At 36.9% G+C, this 18,900-nt stretch overlaps 2 protein-coding genes across 2 annotated transcripts; one reads left to right on the forward strand and one right to left on the reverse strand.

The window, feature by feature from the left end:
- The first annotated feature begins 489 nt into the window (after window positions 1–489).
- On the forward strand, window positions 490–5,364 carry mettl3 (methyltransferase like 3). The gene is made up of 11 exons (XM_083541480.1): window positions 490–717; window positions 1,165–1,352; window positions 1,472–1,933; window positions 2,074–2,249; window positions 2,354–2,567; window positions 2,718–2,905; window positions 4,400–4,438; window positions 4,533–4,641; window positions 4,731–4,796; window positions 4,887–4,999; window positions 5,124–5,364. Exons 1-11 carry the CDS (start codon window positions 615–617, stop codon window positions 5,233–5,235), a joined length of 1,770 nt encoding a protein of 589 aa, XP_083397606.1. The 5' UTR covers window positions 490–614; the 3' UTR covers window positions 5,236–5,364.
- A 1,560-nt stretch (window positions 5,365–6,924) lies between these two features.
- On the reverse strand, window positions 6,925–12,748 carry LOC310726219 (uncharacterized protein C17orf114-like). The gene is made up of 3 exons (XM_083541576.1): window positions 12,533–12,748; window positions 8,183–8,281; window positions 6,925–7,916 (listed from the first exon to the last, which is right to left on the reverse strand). Exons 2-3 carry the CDS (start codon window positions 8,265–8,267, stop codon window positions 7,738–7,740), a joined length of 264 nt encoding a protein of 87 aa, XP_083397702.1. The 5' UTR covers window positions 8,268–8,281; window positions 12,533–12,748; the 3' UTR covers window positions 6,925–7,737.
- Window positions 12,749–18,900: the final 6,152 nt, after the last annotated feature.

The following is an 18,900-nucleotide window of genomic DNA, read 5'->3' on the forward strand; positions in this document are numbered from 1 at the left end:
GTGTTGTCCTGTTTGTACAAATTGCTTTGAGAATGCACTTATTGTTTTGCAAATATTAAGGATGGTTTAAAAAAAAAAAAAAAAAAAAAAGCAGACACATATACACACACAGTCTCCTGTGTATTTATTATATAATTTATAAAACTGAGAAGCTGAGGGTTGCCCAGGGGCCCAACAGTGACAGCTTTGTGTGCTGGAAATTAAACTCACGACCTTGCAAGCAGATCAGTCCAACATGTTAACCATGGAGCTACTTCATCCTCGATCAATCTGAATTGCAGTGACAGAGACAGACAGACAGACAGACAGACAGACAGACAGACAGATAGATAGATAGATAGATAGATAGATAGATAGATAGACAGACAGACAGACAGACAGACAGACAGACAGTTAGTTAGTTAGTTAGTTAGTTTCTGTTTGCTACACGTCACAGTTCTGTAGTGTTTACCAAAAAACTGTGAAGACTTTTATGCTAGCAAGCTCCGTCTTTCAGTTTCCGCTACGTGGCGGAAGTTTAGTGCCTGTGTTTGGGGAAGGGGTTTGTTAACTGTTTGTTGGCGCCACTAAAGCGAGTGTTTCATTAATTTAGTCCTGACGTATTCGTTTGGAAGATGTCAGATACATGGAGCGACATTCAGGCTCACAAAAAGAAGCTGGACTCTCTGCGAGAGAGGCTGCAGAGGAGGAGGAAAGATCCGACACAACTGAGCACCGGTATGGTCCTGTGTATCAGATAAACACGATCTAATCAGAATAACCACAAAGGGGCTTATAAATAAGTTACTCACCGGACCAGGTTTAAAGCTCATACTGGGGGCAACTCACATTCGAATGGGTTTAATAATCTGTACGTGCTGCGTGATATTAAATGTTAGCGGTAAACAGATGTTATAAATGAATGCAGGCACAAACAGTGTCCTGTGATCTGTTTCATTCAATCCCCCCAATGCATTATGGGTATTATGCACCGACAAAGACAGGAGTATGTTAGCTAGGGTCCTGCAGGGCCACATCTCTACTCACAACAAATTAATGAAGGCTATAGGAATCATGTGTATTTAATTAAACCTAAACTCTGCAGTTTTTTAAAGATTGAATATTGTTGATTGTATATTGTGTGCAAGTTCTTTAACCACATCTCTATTTTTTTCCTCCAATCAGAGGTTGGCAGTGGTGATGGAGCACCTACACGTAGTGACAGTCCGGGGCCAACCCTCCAACCCCCTACAGAGGTGCAGGAGGAGCGTTCCCCTGACCCTGAATTAGAGAGAAGACTTTTGGAATACCTGTCTGAATTGAGCCTCACACTCCCCATTGATTCTCTGACCATCACCAACCAGCTAAACTCTGTATGTATAAACGTGTGAGTTTAGTCTGTATGTGTTATGTGGAGAATTTAAATGTTTATTAAAAGAGAGTAAATCTTTCTTCCTCTCACTGTCACTTTTTTTTCCCTTAACTTTCTTAGTCTGAATCAGCGGTGTCGCACGCCTGCATCCAGAGTCTTCTACTTAAATTTTCAGCTCAGGAACTGATCGAAGTCCGACAGCCAACAAACAGCACAACCTCTTCTTCGCCCACCTTAGTTATCTCTGTCGATCATACCAAACTGTGGGCAATGATCAGTAGTTCTACACCACAACCCCAGAAATCTGGTGTAAAAAGAAAAGGAGATGAAATTATTCATCAAAAGAGGGCCCCTGGCTCCTCCCCTTCTTTGCTTCAGTTGTCTTCACCACCGCCCAAGACGTCGTCAATTTCTCCTGCTTCTAGTACACAGCTGGCAGGGACATCTGATTGGAAGTCGGGATCTGGAGGAGTTGGAGCTGAGAAAAAAGGCCGCACCAATAAGGGAAAGATGTCTCACTTGGATATGGAGATAGAGAGCTTATTGAACCAGCAGTCAACCAAGGAGCAACAAAGCAAAAAGGTATAAAGCACTTTTCTGGTTGTTGCAAGCATTATTTATTGTTGTAGAAAATGTTTGTGATTATTTTTTTACGTGTGTGTGTGTGTGTGTGTGTGTGTGTGTGTGTGTGTGTGTGTGTGTGTGTGTGTGTGTGTGTGTAGGTGAGCAGGGAAATCCTTGAGTTACTGAATACCAGCTCAGCCAGAGAACAGTCGATTGTAGAGAAGTTTCGTTCACGTGGTCGAGCACAGGTGCAGGAGTTCTGTGATCAAGGGACTAAGGAAGAGTGTATGCGATATGGGGACACACCACAACCCTGCAACAAGTTACATTTCAGGTAGGTGACCAATTGTGACACAGCAATATCATTTGTTTTCTAAATTTGTAATGTTTTTCCAGATAATACTTACTGCTTGCAGTAAAGTCATGTGTCTTCCCTAGGCGGATCATCAACAAACACACAGACGAAAGTCTTGGAGACTGCTCCTTCTTGAACACCTGCTTTCACATGGACACCTGTAAATATGTACACTATGAGATTGACAGCCCCCCTGAAGCTGAGAGCGGCTCTATAGGACCTCAGACAGGCACCACTGAGCTCACTCTGCACGCTAGAGATGGAGAGAGCAACGTGGGGAAACTGTTTCCAGCTCAGGTGCGCGTTTCTAAATATTGGATGCATACATAATTTTTGTATTTTTTGAAGATGAATAAAGGTGTTGGATTATGTCACAGTTTGCTGTATTTAGAAAATTCCTGCTCTTACAGCTAAAGCACATGTTTCTGTCTCTTATGGTTTACTCAGTGGATCTGTTGTGATATTCGATACCTGGATGTGTCCATCCTCGGAAAGTTTGCAGTGGTGATGGCCGACCCTCCATGGGACATTCACATGGAGCTTCCATATGGAACTTTGACAGATGATGAGATGAGGAAACTTAACATACCTGTTCTGCAGGATGATGGCTTCCTCTTCCTATGGATGACTGGAAGGTGGAGATGAGTTTATTATGAATATTGCTGAATTTGATGAGTGTTAGTGGTAGTTTAAATTTTTTATTTGGTTTAACATATGAGGAATTCTTGCAATGTTGTGGAGCAAGTTATTCTGTAAGAGAAGTCTTTGAATCAGTCGTTTAGAAAATAGCACAGATTTGTGATTACCAGGAGAATTGGTAAATTTTACTTTCTATTTTTCTTTCTTTCTTTCTTTTTCTATTTTTCTTTCTTTCCAGAAATTTTTTCTTTCTTTCCAGTTGTGGATTTAAAAAAAAAATCCACAACTGAGCATTTTGGTTCGCGTTTACAAATTAGTAACATATTGACAGAAAGCCCATATGTCGAGTTTCTCACATGCACAGTTGAGCACTCCCTACTTCTTTTTTATTATTACTTATACTACTTTATTTATTATACTTGCTTTACTAATTGATCATATTGTTTTTTATTATTTAACTGCTAGTCATGCATTTATGTTTGTTTAAAAAATGTATTCTCTAGTTTACATGCACTCTGACCACACTGCACATATACCAAAGCTGAAATAAGCGAACTGGCTGCGGAATTTGCGTGAGCGTTTTTTTACGAACAAATTTGACCCTGCACCACTTTGATAAATAAGGATGTTTTATCCTTTGTTTAAATAGTTTATTATTAGTAACAGGTTTATGACCTGTTGCTTCAGTATAATGTTAGATTTAGATTTTATACCATGTTATCTCTCAAGTGTAACCTTAGAGAATCTCCACAGTAAAACTTCTACAATCTAACAATAGACTGCTGTATGTACAGTGGAATATTTTTAAATACAGTATTTTCTGCCTCAGTCAATTTTTACAATATGCCATTTATTATTGTGTAACTGCCAGATGGTTCAACCTTTTTTCTTTTTTCTTTTTTTTTTTTTTTTTTGTGCATCTACAATTTTAGCTAAAAAGATTATATTCACATACATTTATACTAAAGTATATGTCTTAATGTCTGTGGTTAGCCACAACCTATTGCTGTTTTTGTATGGTTCAGTTCAGTGAACTTTATTGTCATGATTTTTACAGTAGTAACCATACTGCCTGAGCATTGATGTGATGAAGAAATTTGAATACGATGAAAGCTTTTATGACATTTACTTGTATATAAAAAAAAATAAAAAATCCGAACACATTCAGTGTAATGGCCAGTCAGGTCTCTCTCTTTCTCTTTCTCTCTCTCTCTCTCTCTCTCTCTCTCTCTCTCTCTCTCTCTCTCTCTCTCTCTCTCTCTCTCTCTCTCTCTCTCTCTGTTTGTGTGGATCTGTGTTTAACTCTGCTCATGTAAATATTGACTTATCTTTGAAATGCATAGTTGCTATGAAAACAGTTCTTTGTTTTTAATGTCCTACAGGGAACATGATGATTCTCAACATACATAAAGCAGGTGTAAAGTTTTGTGTAGGATATTTCTAGGCTCACTGATGTAGTCATATTATTTTTACTCTGCTGTCATTTACAGAGCAATGGAGCTTGGTAGAGAGTGTCTAAGCCTCTGGGGGTAAGTCCACCTGAACTTAAAATAATCTGTTATTATCTGTTTAAATACTAAAGAAGCCTTTGGATTGTGTTTGATTTCTTTTGAATTTCCTCAGATATGAGCGTGTTGATGAGATCATTTGGGTCAAAACCAATCAGCTCCAGCGTATTATTCGAACAGGACGGACTGGACATTGGCTGAACCATGGCAAAGAGCACTGCTTGGTGTGTTTCTGTATGCTTATGCCACATGTGTTTTATTTTCCTTCTTATTCATTGTTAAAACACATTTCCTTCTCTCTCACTTTTATTAGGTAGGGGTGAAAGGAAACCCCCAAGGATTCAACAGAGGCCTGGACTGTGATGTGATTGTTGCAGAGGTAATTTTGTCATCAAATATAGTGTCATGCTGGTTTTATTCACTTTACATCAATAAAGCGGTATTATATTTAACATATACTGTGTTTTAGGTGCGCTCAACCAGCCACAAACCAGATGAGATCTATGGAATGATTGAGCGTTTGTCTCCTGGCACTAGGAAGATTGAACTGTTTGGGAGGCCTCATAATGTCCAGCCAAACTGGTAATTTTTTAAGTGTGAAGTTGGAAGTTTAATTTGTTATATTTTTCCTTGTTTTATTTTTTGTTTGTTTTTGTTTTTTCTCGACTTACTGATTGTTTTTCTGCTCTTTGATTGTTTTTTTTAGGGTAACTCTGGGGAATCAGTTGGATGGGATTCATTTGTTGGACCCTGATTTAGTAGCTCGCTTTAAAAAGCGCTATCCAGATGGAGTCATTTCCAAACCCAAAAACATGTGAAGACAAAACCAGCTTATAGTGACATGTTACATGTTCAGTCTTCTTACTTTCAGTGTTTTAGGATCATATAAAGGCAGGAAACCTTTTGTATTGTCAATTATTTTTTAATAAAATAACTAGCTATATTGATTCTTTTTTTTGTCCAAATTCTTTTTTTAAATTATTGTTTTATTACCCACTTCACTTTAAAAAAAATTTTGTTATGTTGCAGCCTGATAGTACAATTGTTCAAATATTTTTTTTATACTTTTTTCTATACTCAGGAACCAATAATGATTATGTGAAAACAGAATTCTAGAAATGTCTGTAATGTTTTTACTATAAAAAAAAAACCCTGACAGGATTCAGAAAGTGAAAAATAGGGGTCTAAATACTTTCTGAATGCACTGTATCCCTTGCTGATTTTGTAAATTTACCCCCTTACAAAAAGAAAAAATTAAAAGTCAAGAATTTTTATGATGGGTTTATTTTAACAGTAAGAGAGAATATTTTAAAAAGGAGAATGAGAAGCTGGACACTGAGGAAGAAGAGAAAAGGACTGTATCGATTAGCCAGGCAGAGGGACTGAGCTCGGAAGGATGTGCTTAAAGTTAGAGCAATGAAGGTTGCAGATGGAAATGTGGTGACTAGTGAGGAGAGTGTGTTGAGAAGATGGAGGGAGTCTTTTGAGCATCTGATGCATGAGGAAACTGAGAGCGAGACGGGAGGATGATGTGGAGATGGTGAAGCAGGAAGTGGATATGATTAATAAGTTAGGGCAGTGGAGTGGTGTGGTTGCAGGGAGAAGGTGAAGGTGGATAAGGGTTCAACAGTGCAAAGTAATGGAGAGTGTTAAAGAAGTGAAGAAAAGAGTGCAGACAGGGTGGAGAAGAGTGGCAGGAGTGATTTGTGATAGAAGAGTTTCTGCAAGAGTGAAAGGGAAAGTTTATAGGACTGTGATGTTGTATGGTTTAGAGACAGTGACATTGAGTAAAAGACATAAGGTGGAGCTGAAGGTAGCAGAGACTCCCACACACCCAAATTAGTCCTGTCCCTTTAAGAAAGAACTCCTAATAACAAATTATGTGTATAAAAGACACCAGTCACTGGCAATCTTGTATTTTATTTTCAAATTATTGTGCCAACAGTGGTCTCTTTCTCACCAAGCTTCTTTCTGATAGTCTTGTAGCCCATTCCAGCCTTCTGCAGGTCTACAATCTTGTCCCTGTTGTCCTTTGACAGCTCTTTGGTACTTCCCATGTTGATGGAGAGGTTTGAATGGAAGAGGTTGAGTCGGTGACGGGTGTCTTTTATACACATAATGATGTTGATATTAGGAGTTCTATTCTATAGGGACAGGACTAATTTGGGTGTGTAGAGAATTCTTTCTAATTTGGTAGGGGATCAAATACTTATTTCACTCAATAAAATACAAATTAATTTATAAACCTTCTTTAAAGCTTTTTTTTAATTGATTTTTTTTTTTTATATTCTATCTCTCTCTGTTAAAATAAACCTACCATAAAAATTCTGGACTGTTCATTTCTTTGTAATGGGGTAAACCGCAGAGGAACAAATAATTATTTCCACTGTATATATTATATATAACACAATATAGAAAAATGAGATTCATCTCATTGTAAAATGTCATCATTTAGAAATTAAATTCATTCATTCATTGAATAGATCAGAAATGTAAAAGAGAAAATCTTCCCTTCAGTGTTAATTTTATAAATGTGAAATGTTTCTTCCATTGTTAGAAGTTACAGAATAACTTACATTTTAATGGAATATATGGTAATACATGAAAAAACACTGTAACAATTTAATACAAAAGACATACAAAGTTTTTATAGTGATAGACCACATGTCCTGGGTAGGTGCCCTAACAGTCATTAACAATGACTCTACTATTAGACAAACTTTTATCTGTTTTTTTTTTTTTGTTTTTTTTTTTTTTATCAGATTTAACTTGTAAAACACAAGGTTGTTTTTGTTTGAGTCTGCACATAAACCTATCTGACTAACGTGACTAATCACTTGTCCTTTGGGAATAGAGATCAAATAAAAACATTACTCTTAAAAAGGAAAGAAATTGCAAAAACAAATTATAGCAAGAAGTAAGAACATTAATGTTAAAAAAATATGTGAATAAGTATCTTATTAAATATCCATTTGCACAGAATTACCAGACATAAGCAAATAATGTGGCCTTCCAAGTATAACAGTTTGAAAGAAGCCATACCATAAAATCACTGCACATAAACAGAACATAGACAACACTTTCTAAAGACTTGTAAACATTTTTTCCTAAATGCGCTGTTTTCTCCTCTTCCTTCTTCAGTGTAATCATTTCATTCATAAGGGCATAAGGTGACATTATTGAACAGAATTCGGGACATCCTGAGTGATATAAAGACACAATTTTGAAAGTCCTGTGTCTGCCATCCATGATTATTACACCCAGTTGTCCCTCGACATGGGTCAGAGTTCATTTTTACAACCATGGCAACTTGTCAGGTGTTAATATGTGGTGTCTATTGCATTGAAGTTGCTATCCATTTGGTGTCTAAATGAGAGCCGAGCCTTCTGGGAGAAATATGCTTGAGGACTACCCAGGTTGCTGCCACTGTCACCCTCACTGACTGTCGATGCTGTTGAGCAGAGACGTGGCTTTGGCTCAGCTTTCGGTACTGCAGGTTCTTTAAGAGATGACATTGTAATATTAGAACTATGATTGGAAAAATACCATACTGTCATATATTTCATATTAGCTGTACATCAGCTATGATAAGTTAGACTATAAACGGCAAATGTGTTAGTTAAATCATGCATTTTCATTCTACCCTATACAGCCTATCAGCACGAGTAGATTAACAGCTCTGCTATAAATTATTCTAATTAGCAGGCTGATACAGAGAGGCACATAAATTAAATCATAGTCATATAATGAGTATAGCTGGTTAACCTGTTTCAGGAGGGCATTCTTGTTCTTTGCACCGCTGTTTGCAGCGTCTGTAGAATGGGAAGCACAGGAGTACCTTCACGCCCATTTCTCCAGGGGAAACTGAAAAAAGGAACTGGGTAAGTTCAGAGAGAAGTATGAATTGAGAATAATTTGGTTGTGTTAGAATTTAAATATTCAAAAGCATATTAATTACTTTATACTGTCAAACAAAATTCAATCAAGAAATCATGGAAATGTATCATATAGCTAAGTGAGTTAACCTGAGATTACAGTGCTGTATACAGTCATCGTCTGTATAGTCAGACAAACTTACTTTTAGCTGTTTTAGATATTTATTCAATAGTGTTGGATAAAGTGCTTTTTTTCTGTCAGCAAACATTCCAGAGCAAATAGGTTTCAAAAACCACAAAAAACTGAAACTAGCCTCAGTTAAATGCTGTGTACTACCTCATACCATGTGAAAACTTTAGCAAAATCAATTGAATATGTCACATTTTTAAAAGAATTTTGTCACTGGTAAGTGCCATTTTAGTAGGTATATAAAATGTATGGGGTTGTTATAAAGGACGTTTTACTCCTTCTGCCCTTGTGTATGGTTACTGGTTAAGAGTGAATCAAATCAAATTTTATCTCCCCTTCTTAAATGTCTTTTCTTTTGCTATGTTAGTCTGTGAATCGATGTCAACATTCCGCTAAACCCTTGATTGGTATTAGTCTAAAGAGCGTGTTCCCATAGTTGGCCTGCTAATATTAGTTTGATAATCTTGCAGTGTGGGGAGCAATTATATCAAATGCCTTGTAGAATACAGTGGTATAGTGACAGTCATCCAAAAATCAGTAATGTGTTTAAAAATGAACCGCAAACCAGTTATACTGGTGTACATTCAATACACCCTCTAAGAGGTTGCATACAATACTTTTTGTATTTAATTCACAGGAATTCCTGATGATTTCCAGCTTCTTTCTTAAGAAATGAAATAGAAATATTACAAAATATAGAAATGTAACATGACTTGGGAAGGCGTGTTAATAGTCACACTACACAATTTCATATCTTTTTTTCATTTCATTTCACATGTCATATGTGCATACGCTTCGATCATTAGATAAAGGGTCTAAGAAGAAATTATACCAAACATTTATACCAGTACAGAACTGCAATCATGGCTGTACCTTCATGCTACATGAAAAGTCTCTTGTTTTCTCTTAAGCTGGGTAGAGTTATCTTAGTTTATCTAAAAAATATTATCTTTATCTGTAGAGTCTTTCCATATAACTACTCCCTCCCTCCAACCCAGGGCTATTTGGTAAACTCTCATATGCCTGGCAGCTTTCTCACACTGTGAATAATCTGGCACATGATGAACTCATCATGTGTTCTCAGTCCACAAAAATCTATCTGGCACAATGTCAGTTGCTATTTAGCCAAAAGTGGCAATTACATTTGCCTAATATTTTATTCAACTTTGCATGTGAAATTACTCTGAGGTGCAGAGACTTATCAGAAGCTTATGAATACAGTATTATGTAAGGAATCAATATGCAAACACTGAAAGCTTGAGATTTTACATGATTTTTGAAAACTGTCGAACACTGATCACAGTAAGCCTTTTTACATTTACATCTACTACTGCTTTTAATGATTAAATCAAAAATTATTACAGAAGTGTGATGGATCGGGGTAATCAAGATGTAGGTCTTTGTTTTTGGAAAACCATCAAGAGCTGTGTTATGTGTAGCAATAAACATAAAAGTACTGCATATTTATATGTATTATACACTGTGTTCTAATCACTTACATCATTAATCACCGATGTCTATCTTTAGGAATGTAACCTTGTACTGTTTATGTTTAGTTAAGACTTGAACTGCAACTCTGGTGTTCGTCATGAGATCAAACGTGGCTCTTGGGGTCACATAAGTATATAAAATTGTTCTAAATGATATATTTAAAATTAAATAAATATTTATTACCCTTACAAGTAATGAAAAAATAAGCCCTTCTCTGTGCCCCTTCATATGAAGAGCAAAAAAACAAGTTACAGTTCTTCTTTCCTATTAGCATAAATATATCCAATGCTCGCTCCTCTCTGTTATCTCTCTTGTATCACACTCATTATTCAACATAGACATGTTGTGTACACTGGCTGGTCAGTGGTGAGGAAAGCCTTGTAAAGCCTTGTTTATTCTATAACCATACACAATTGGGATATAATCCAGAACTCATTTACGAGGGAGCTGAGCACATAAGGCCAGACCGAGCCAACTCTTATTTATCTATAGTTACATAACTGGAGTCACAGGATAATGTGAAAAAGCTATGGTTAAGCTGTTTTGCTGCTCGAGTGGTCAGTCAACTAAATCCAAGTACACATCCAAAACATTTATAAACAAACTGTCTACTTGTCTACACAACTTTTTAATGTTATTAAATTAAATGAAAGCTCAAGACAATATTTGTTCTTTTGCTGTTGCAGGTTATGTTACCACAAAAACAGGAATTCAACGTGACATTTTCTGAGAAGCAATAAAAAAAGTTTTTACTTTACCACACATAACCACACCTTTTCTGTAACTGTTTCTAGGAACAGTACATGAGTGCAAATGTCACTAAACAATTCAGACTATTGCAAGTTTCCAACTCACATTCTGCTTTCTTTTTTTTGAATAAGTAAGAGATTTTTCCATCAGTCAATAATTTTGTTAATCAAACAGTCAGGGTTTACAAAATGCTTTTTGGACCATGGTATGAAAATGACATTAGAATTAATTTTTCACACAAAAACTGATTGATTTTTCTGTAAGCACGCTGATGCTATGTATAGCAATACACTGTATTACAGTAAGATTCTGGAGTATTGTCTATTTTAAGGACTTTGGATTCCTGGCACTGCACCCAGCACAGTACTGGTGGTGGATTTGGTAGCACAGTTTCAGACCTGAACTGAGGTTGTGTAGAGTTTCACATATTCTACACGACTTGTGTCTCCAGTTCTCCACTTTCCTACTACCTCCCAAAAACATGCTAGCTGTGTGTACATGTGTGTGACATATCCTGCAATGGAAAAGCAGAGTATATATGTCTTTTTGCCTTTCCCCAGTATTCCTAAGAAAGGCTCTGGATCCACCTTGATCAAAATAAAGTAGCTAGAACCACCTGCTAGGTCAGATGTGTAGTAACACAAAAAAACCCGTCGAATGCATTAGTTTGCATAACAAGTTACAAAATTATCTGTGTGACAAAAGTCTGCAATTTTGTGTTCTTTACACGTGTATATCTCAATATGGATATTTGAAAACACAAGTGGAGCATTAAACTAATAATAACAAGTGAGATTCATTGTAAATTGTTCATACTTGAGACACTTCAAGATGTGCACAAAATGATTTCCTGCTTTTTTTATTGCCAGCATATTGTAATTCTAGGTATAATCCACAGATGTCACTTCAGTTTTAATTCCATGGATTTTTACAGGTTTTTAACTATATGAGCCAACGCGTGTGCAGAAATGGGTTTGGCCTCATCGGGAACAGGCAAACGAGAGCACCGCGCCTCAAACATATGGTAAAGTGAAGGATGCAATAGCAACATTATGTCCAGTTAACATATAAATAATCGGCGAAAGGATAATCGTATCAGCTCGTTAATGTCTGAATGTCTACGCCGTTCCCACTTTGTAAACACCAGCGCACGCGTGCTGTACGTGACGCTCCGCGAGCCCAAGCCGAGTAATGAATGTACACAACTCAGTCAGGTGGTGCGTCTTGTGGTTTATGACGTAATAAATCTCAGCAATTAATATCTGACGAACAAAAGCATTTACCTAATATGCAATTGGGCGTATTAATGGTTAAGGCAACAGCCTTTTTGTGCGTGCATATGTGTGTGTGCATATGTGTGTGTGTGTGTGTGTGTGTGCAAAATCAGTTACTGTATATAAACATGTCGGACACAAACAAACCTGGAGTTTAGGGAGAAGTAGGTCAATGTCTTACACTCAAATAATACAAATAATACCATCTTATCAGATCTTATTAATTACTTCAAAGCAATCATAAAAATGCACAACACCTTCACCTCATTATGCTGCACCAGTGGAAGCCCGACCAACCATCTTCTTTTCATACTTGGCATTAAGATTGTGACTTTGGTTTGCGTTCTATAGAAGTGAGATGACTGGCTTGTGTTGGTGTTTATATTTTTGAAACGTGCAATATAATGAAAGGTTTATTGGATGACAGACACTCCCACCATGACACACCTCCAACAACAGTCAGGTAAAGTTTTTCGGCAAAACACGGTTTTTAGGAGTGTTTTGCATTGCTGCGTAATATTTAATATCCACTTACCAGTTTAGTTTAAAAACGTGCGTCACGTCTTCAGATCTCAGCTGAGTGTTCCACTGCTCAGATTCCCCGAGTTCCACAGGACAAGGAGCGACGGCGTTACAAGAAGGTGTCGAGTGGTGTGTGTGTGTGTGTGTGTGTGTGTGTATATATATGTGTGTGTGTGCGTGCGCACGCGCGCGTATGTTTGTACGTACGTGTGTTTGATACAGCACGGAGAGCTCTTGCGCTATTTAAACGGATTTAGAGCGACCTCAGGCTTCCAGCCCTCCTCCTCCTCCTCCTCCTCTCCCCCTCCTCCTCCTTCTGTCAATGGCATTCTGAGAGTCTGGCAAGCCTCTAAAGTTGAGTAATAAACATTCCTACTTCTAAGAATCTTCACCTATAAATATACTACTACTAATTTAAAGCATATAAAAACAATGAACGAAAGATGTGGCCCTTGAATTGCTGAACACTGCTGCTGTAATAGCTCTATGTTTTTCCACATAGACACACTTCTATCACTTCTTGAGATCTGTAGAACACCGTTACACAAATTTGTCGAAACCTTCCACTCTATTTGCATTTAAAAATGGATGCAGGTTTATCACAGGGCACCATGTACAGACAAAAACACAAACACACACGCAGTAACCTGAGTTTCAGATTGAACACTAAAACCCTGTGCTGTAAAGTTGCTATACTACCTCCCTGCACCATTCATCATGTAACAATAATAGTTTATTGTTACACAGAGATTTCGGAATAAATGTATGCAAATTCTCTGTGTAACATTAAAATGTTAGTGTTACATGATGCATGGTGCAGGTAGTATAGCAGCTTTAGTAGCTTTAGTATAAGTAAAAAAGCAGCATTGTATTGTACATTTATATGAACTGAACAAAGGCTAAAACTGTTAAACTGGAAGTATCCACTTTGGTGTGAAGCATAAACAGAGACAGAAAATTTTGTTGAAGGTATGATTGCATTCTGAAGTTTTGGCCATAGAAACCAATATTTGTATTCTTTTTTTCTTCTTTTTTTTCTGAGCTATCTCTTGTTGTTGTTGTTGTTTTTTTTCCCAGTAATTGAATTATTTCACTAGCATCATTTAATCATAAAAAAATGCTAATTGGTAACAGTCATGCATGAGCTGTGTGAAACTAACTGAAAATTCCCAGCTGGACCCTGCATTCTTAATGGCACTGGTATCCTGGCCAGTCTGTCAGGAACAAGGTTTAGTCCAGTGGAAATTTTTATGGAGTTGATTTATAAAGAGGAAACAGATTAGAATGCAGACCAGCATGCCTGCTGCACAATCTGGGGCACAGTCCAGGTTACCCACATGATGCTATCCATGCTGAGGGTCTGGTTTCTTTTTTTATTGTTTGCTTTTTTTATGTAGTATGCTTTATAATTGGTATCAGAACAGTTGGTAGGTGTGGAGATAAAAGATACAAGCTTGTATGCATGGTTATGAAATTACTGAACAAATTTTATTCTTCACTGAGACAGTAAGTAAAATAAACTCTTCCGTAATATGCTTTCATAATACACTGTCTTTTTCCCTTTTCTCCGTGGATTTCTCCCTGACCTTCCTGTTCTTCTGCCAGTCTCTTTTATATTGTTTTCTCTTATCTGTTTAATTTAAACCCTGTTGGAAGAGGGATGTGGTTTAGACAGTTCTGGAGACATGAAGTGGGGCACTATCTGTTATTGATATGCAAGTGAGTAGTCAATCATTAACACTGTGGGCTGTTGATAAGGTCCAGGCGAGCCTAGTAGGTGTCCTGTAGGGTTTAATTCCTGAAAATTTTTCTGGCATCAGATCATATAAGACTGGGTTTGATCCCAACAACATATTCCTAGTTGTTTGAATAACAAATATTATTATGAAACAAATATGCAAATCCTTGTCTCAAGGCAATTTATTGGCAAAGTATCATGAAAAATTATTATATTCAAATGTCTAAAATACAGTTCACTATCATTTATCATTCTGTCCCAATACAATTTCAGGGCCACATTTGTTACCATTTATTAGAGAGCATTATCTACATACTAAACATTTACATACATTAAATACAAATAAATCCTGCATGCTGAAGTCTGTATCCATGCCTTTTAAGAAGAAGGAATATAATACTAGAGTATAGTTTTACAGTTTATGTGATCTGTGATAGCCACCTTCACTCAGTGATGCCAATGTCTGAATATGGAAACGCTCTCTTGAAAGCTTATTTGACAGATGTCATTGTAACATAAGTTACAGTCTAAAAAGGACCAATCAGTCTGACTAATATTTACTCTGTGAATCTTTGGTCCCTCTGTTATTGGCCCTGCTGTTATTCAGCAACTGGCAACCACTGAAGCCACATAGCAACAGATAAGAATAGCAACTGCATAAACATAGGTAGTAGTGTTGTGATGGCAGTGATAATTAGCAAATGGAGCAGAATCATTTGTAAAATCTTCTACACTAGCTAAAACTCTGTAAAGCTGCTTCGAAACAATGTCTGTTTTGAAAAGCGCTATAGAAATAAACTTGACTTGACTTCACATAGCTAATTTTTTTAATTAAACATCAACATAATAATATGATGTATATTTTTTCATTTAAATATAACATTTAAATTAAATATCTATTATTAGCAAGCTTGCTGATTACTTCATGCAATAAACAAACCATATCTAGTGGCAGCATGTGGAAACTGTATTTGTGGTTATGAGATATACAGTATGAAGAATGTATGTCAGTAAAAAAAAAAAATTGTCTGGCTGGGTGTCAACTGTATTTGTCAGAAGAAAATGGCATGTTTGTGCATGCAGTTATTAGTGTTGTAAGAAGTGTTTCATTCCTAAGCCCTAAGGCTGTATTCATACTGAAACTCTGCTCAGTTCAGAAACATACAGTTTTAACTGGCACACTCTAGCTCAAGTTGCCTCAGACCAGTTTTTCTTGCTGTTACCCCAAGTTCCCCCTCCTCCCCATATCTTATATTCCCATATCATTTCTTCTTCCATTAACCCAAAACAGTTCTTGTTAATTCTTATAAAATATTTCCCCTTATCACAAATTTTTCTTATATACGTATCTGGTTAAAATGCACAGATATAGATCTTTGGATGTCTCGGGTTGTTTTTAGTTTTAGGGACTAGTGCTGGCTTGTTGTTCACTTCCCTTCCTGCAAGTCTGTGTTGAATTTGTATTCTGTCAGACCAATGATGTGATGTCTCTTCTGAGGTACTGAGTCACATTTCAAGAAGTTGTGGTTATGGTGTGGTGGGTATATTTGTGCACTACCTGTTAAAAATAGATAGTGTGTATAATCCAACACAAATATATGTCAAGTGTACAGGTTTCTCTAAATAACAGTTTGGATTGGATTACGGTTTACAAAATAATGTGCAACAAAGTTAACTGTACAAACAACATCAGCAATAAGAGTTGTTTGTGATTTCCTTGAGATTCATTCATGTGTGCTAACTGGTCTGCTCCAGTTCTGTTGTGTTCTTTGCAGAGGCTTGTGTACATTTTGTGCTTGTGCTCTCTGTGGGTTGAAAGACTCAGTGTGTGGATGTGTGTGTGTGTCTGTGGGGGTGTGTGTTTTCTGGCAGAGTAGTAAGTTTGCATTGGTTCTTTTGAGTGAACACTACTGGTACTGCCAATCCGAACTATCAGACCAAAGCTCCCAATTCTCCTCAGCCTGTCACCCTTTAAGATCCTCTGTGAATATGTGTGTGATCTGCATGACAAACGACAGAATGTCTTGATTCTTCTTCTAAGCTGATTTTGCTTTTGTTTAACTATATATAAAAAGGAACATAAAATTGAACACCTTGATCATCATTACTTTAAAAAAAAAAATTATATATACGTATATACAGTGAGGAAAATAAGTATTTGAACATATATACATATATAATGCAAACTGTTATTATATACATATATATATATATATATATATATATATATATATATATATATATATATATATATATATATATATACAGTGAGGAAAATAAGTATTTGAACACCCTGCTATTTTGCAAGTTCTCCCATTTAGAAATCATGGAGGGGTCTGAAATTGTCACCGTAGCTGCATGTCCACTGTGAGAAACATAATCTAAAAAAAAAATCCAGAAATCACAATATATGATTTTTAAACTATTTATTTGTATGATACAGCTGCAAATAAGTATTTGAACACCTGTCTATCAGCTAGAATTCTGACCCTCAAAGACCTGTTAGTCTACCTTTAAAATGTCCACCTCCACTACATTTATTATCCTAAATTAAATGCACCTGTTTGAGGTCGTTAGCTGCATAAAGACACCTGTCCACCCCATACAATCAGTAAGAATCCAACTACTAACATGGCCAAGACCAAAGAGCTGTCCAAAGACACTAGAGACAAAATTGTACACCTCCACAAGGCTGGAAAGTGCTACAGGGAAATTGCCAAGCAGCTTGGTGAAAAAAGGTCCACTGTTGGAGCAATCATTAGAAAATGGAAGAAGCTAAACATGACTGTCAATCTCCCTCGGACTGGGGCTCCATGCAAGATCTCACCTCGTGGGGTCTCAATGATCCTAAAGAAGGTGAGAAATCAGCCCAGAACTATATGGGAGGAGCTGGTCAGTGATCTGAAAAGAGCTGGGACCACCGTTTCTAAGGTTACTGTTGGTAATACACTAAGACATCATGGTTTGAAATCATGCATGGCACGGAAGGTTCCCCTGCTTAAACCAGCACATGTCCAGGCACGTCTTAAGTTTGCCAATGACCATTTGGATGATCCAGAGGAGTCATGGGAGAAAGTCATTTGGTCCGATGAGACCAAAATAGAATTTTTGGGTCATAATTTCACTAAACATGTTTGGAGGAAGAAGAATGATGAGTACCATCCCAAGAACACCATCCCTACTGTGAAGCATGGGGGTGGTAGCATCATGCTTTGGCTGTGTTTTTCTGAACATGGGACAGGGCGACTGCACTGTATTAAGGAGAGGATGACCGGGGCCATGTATTGCGAGATTTTGGGGAACAACCTCCTTCCCTCAGTTAGAGCATTGAAGATGGGTTGAGGCTGGGTCTTCCAACATGACAATGACCTGAAGCACACAGCCAAGATAACCAAGGAGTGGCTCTGTAAGAAGCATATCAAGGTTCTGGCGTGGCCTAGCCAGTCTCCAGACCTAAACCCAATAGTGAATCTTTAGAGGGAGCTCAAACTCTGTGTTTCTCAGCGACAGGCCAGAAACCTGACTGATCTAGAGAAGATCTGTGTGGAGGAATGGGCCAAAATCTCTCCTGCAGTGTGTGCAAACCTGGTGAAAAACTACAGGAAACATTTGACATCTGTAATTGCAAACAAATGCTACTGTACCAAATATTAACATTGACTTTCTCAGGTGTTCAAATACTTATTTGCAGCTGTATCATACAAATAAATAGTTAAAAAATCATAGATTGTGATTTCTGGATTTTTTTTTTTAGATTATGTCTCTCACAGTGGACATGCACCTACGATGACAATTTCAGACCCCTCCATGATTTCTAAGTGGGAGAACTTGCAAAGTAGCAGGGTGTTCAAATACTTATTTTCCTCACTGTATATATATATATATATATATATATATAATGCAAACTGTTATAATTTTGCAATTATATGACATAGTTCCATAAGCACCCTTGAGTCTTGTACTGATTTGAACCCATAAAAGAGAATAAGTACACTCAGAGAGCACCTCACCAGATATGGCCAAGACACCATGGTATGTTTATATTTATCAGTTAATGGAGTTTATTCAAAGTGGAGCATAGCTAGACAGTTTGTCACCACCGATAAGTCACTATTAAGGTTTGTAGCTTCCTTAAAGTGTGTATCATAATCCAGATTGAGTATATTTTCTGTCTGCATTAAAGCCTTTGAGTGCCGAAAAACTTTACTGATGATTACAGGCTTAGTACTTGTTATTAGTCACATTAAGATGACCTAAAAATATTATTACTTATAAAAATTTTATCCATAGCTGTAATGAAATCAACATCAATAACACTGAGATAACTACACAATGATGATTTCTACAAACACGTTCCATTCTAAGTTTCTTTTGAGCTGTTCGAACAGCTCTAAATGTTTCTTTTGCCACATGGATGGTGCTGATCCTGCTTTCAAACAGGATCTAGTTCAAACTGGTGAGCAGTGCAATTTAAAACACAGATGCAGTGTCCAAGTAAATACATAAGATCTCAATGAATGTGCTTTATAGTTTAGTATTCTGAATATATTATGAAAATTTTATTAGGATTAAACGTTCCAGTCTGCAGAGATCACATAAACATTGTTATGTGTGTCACATTACTTTATGTGTATACTGAAGGG

The sequence above is a fragment of the Silurus aristotelis genome (genome assembly GCF_946808225.1).
Source record: "Silurus aristotelis genome assembly, chromosome: 5".
Taxonomy (NCBI): Eukaryota; Metazoa; Chordata; class Actinopteri; order Siluriformes; family Siluridae; genus Silurus; species Silurus aristotelis.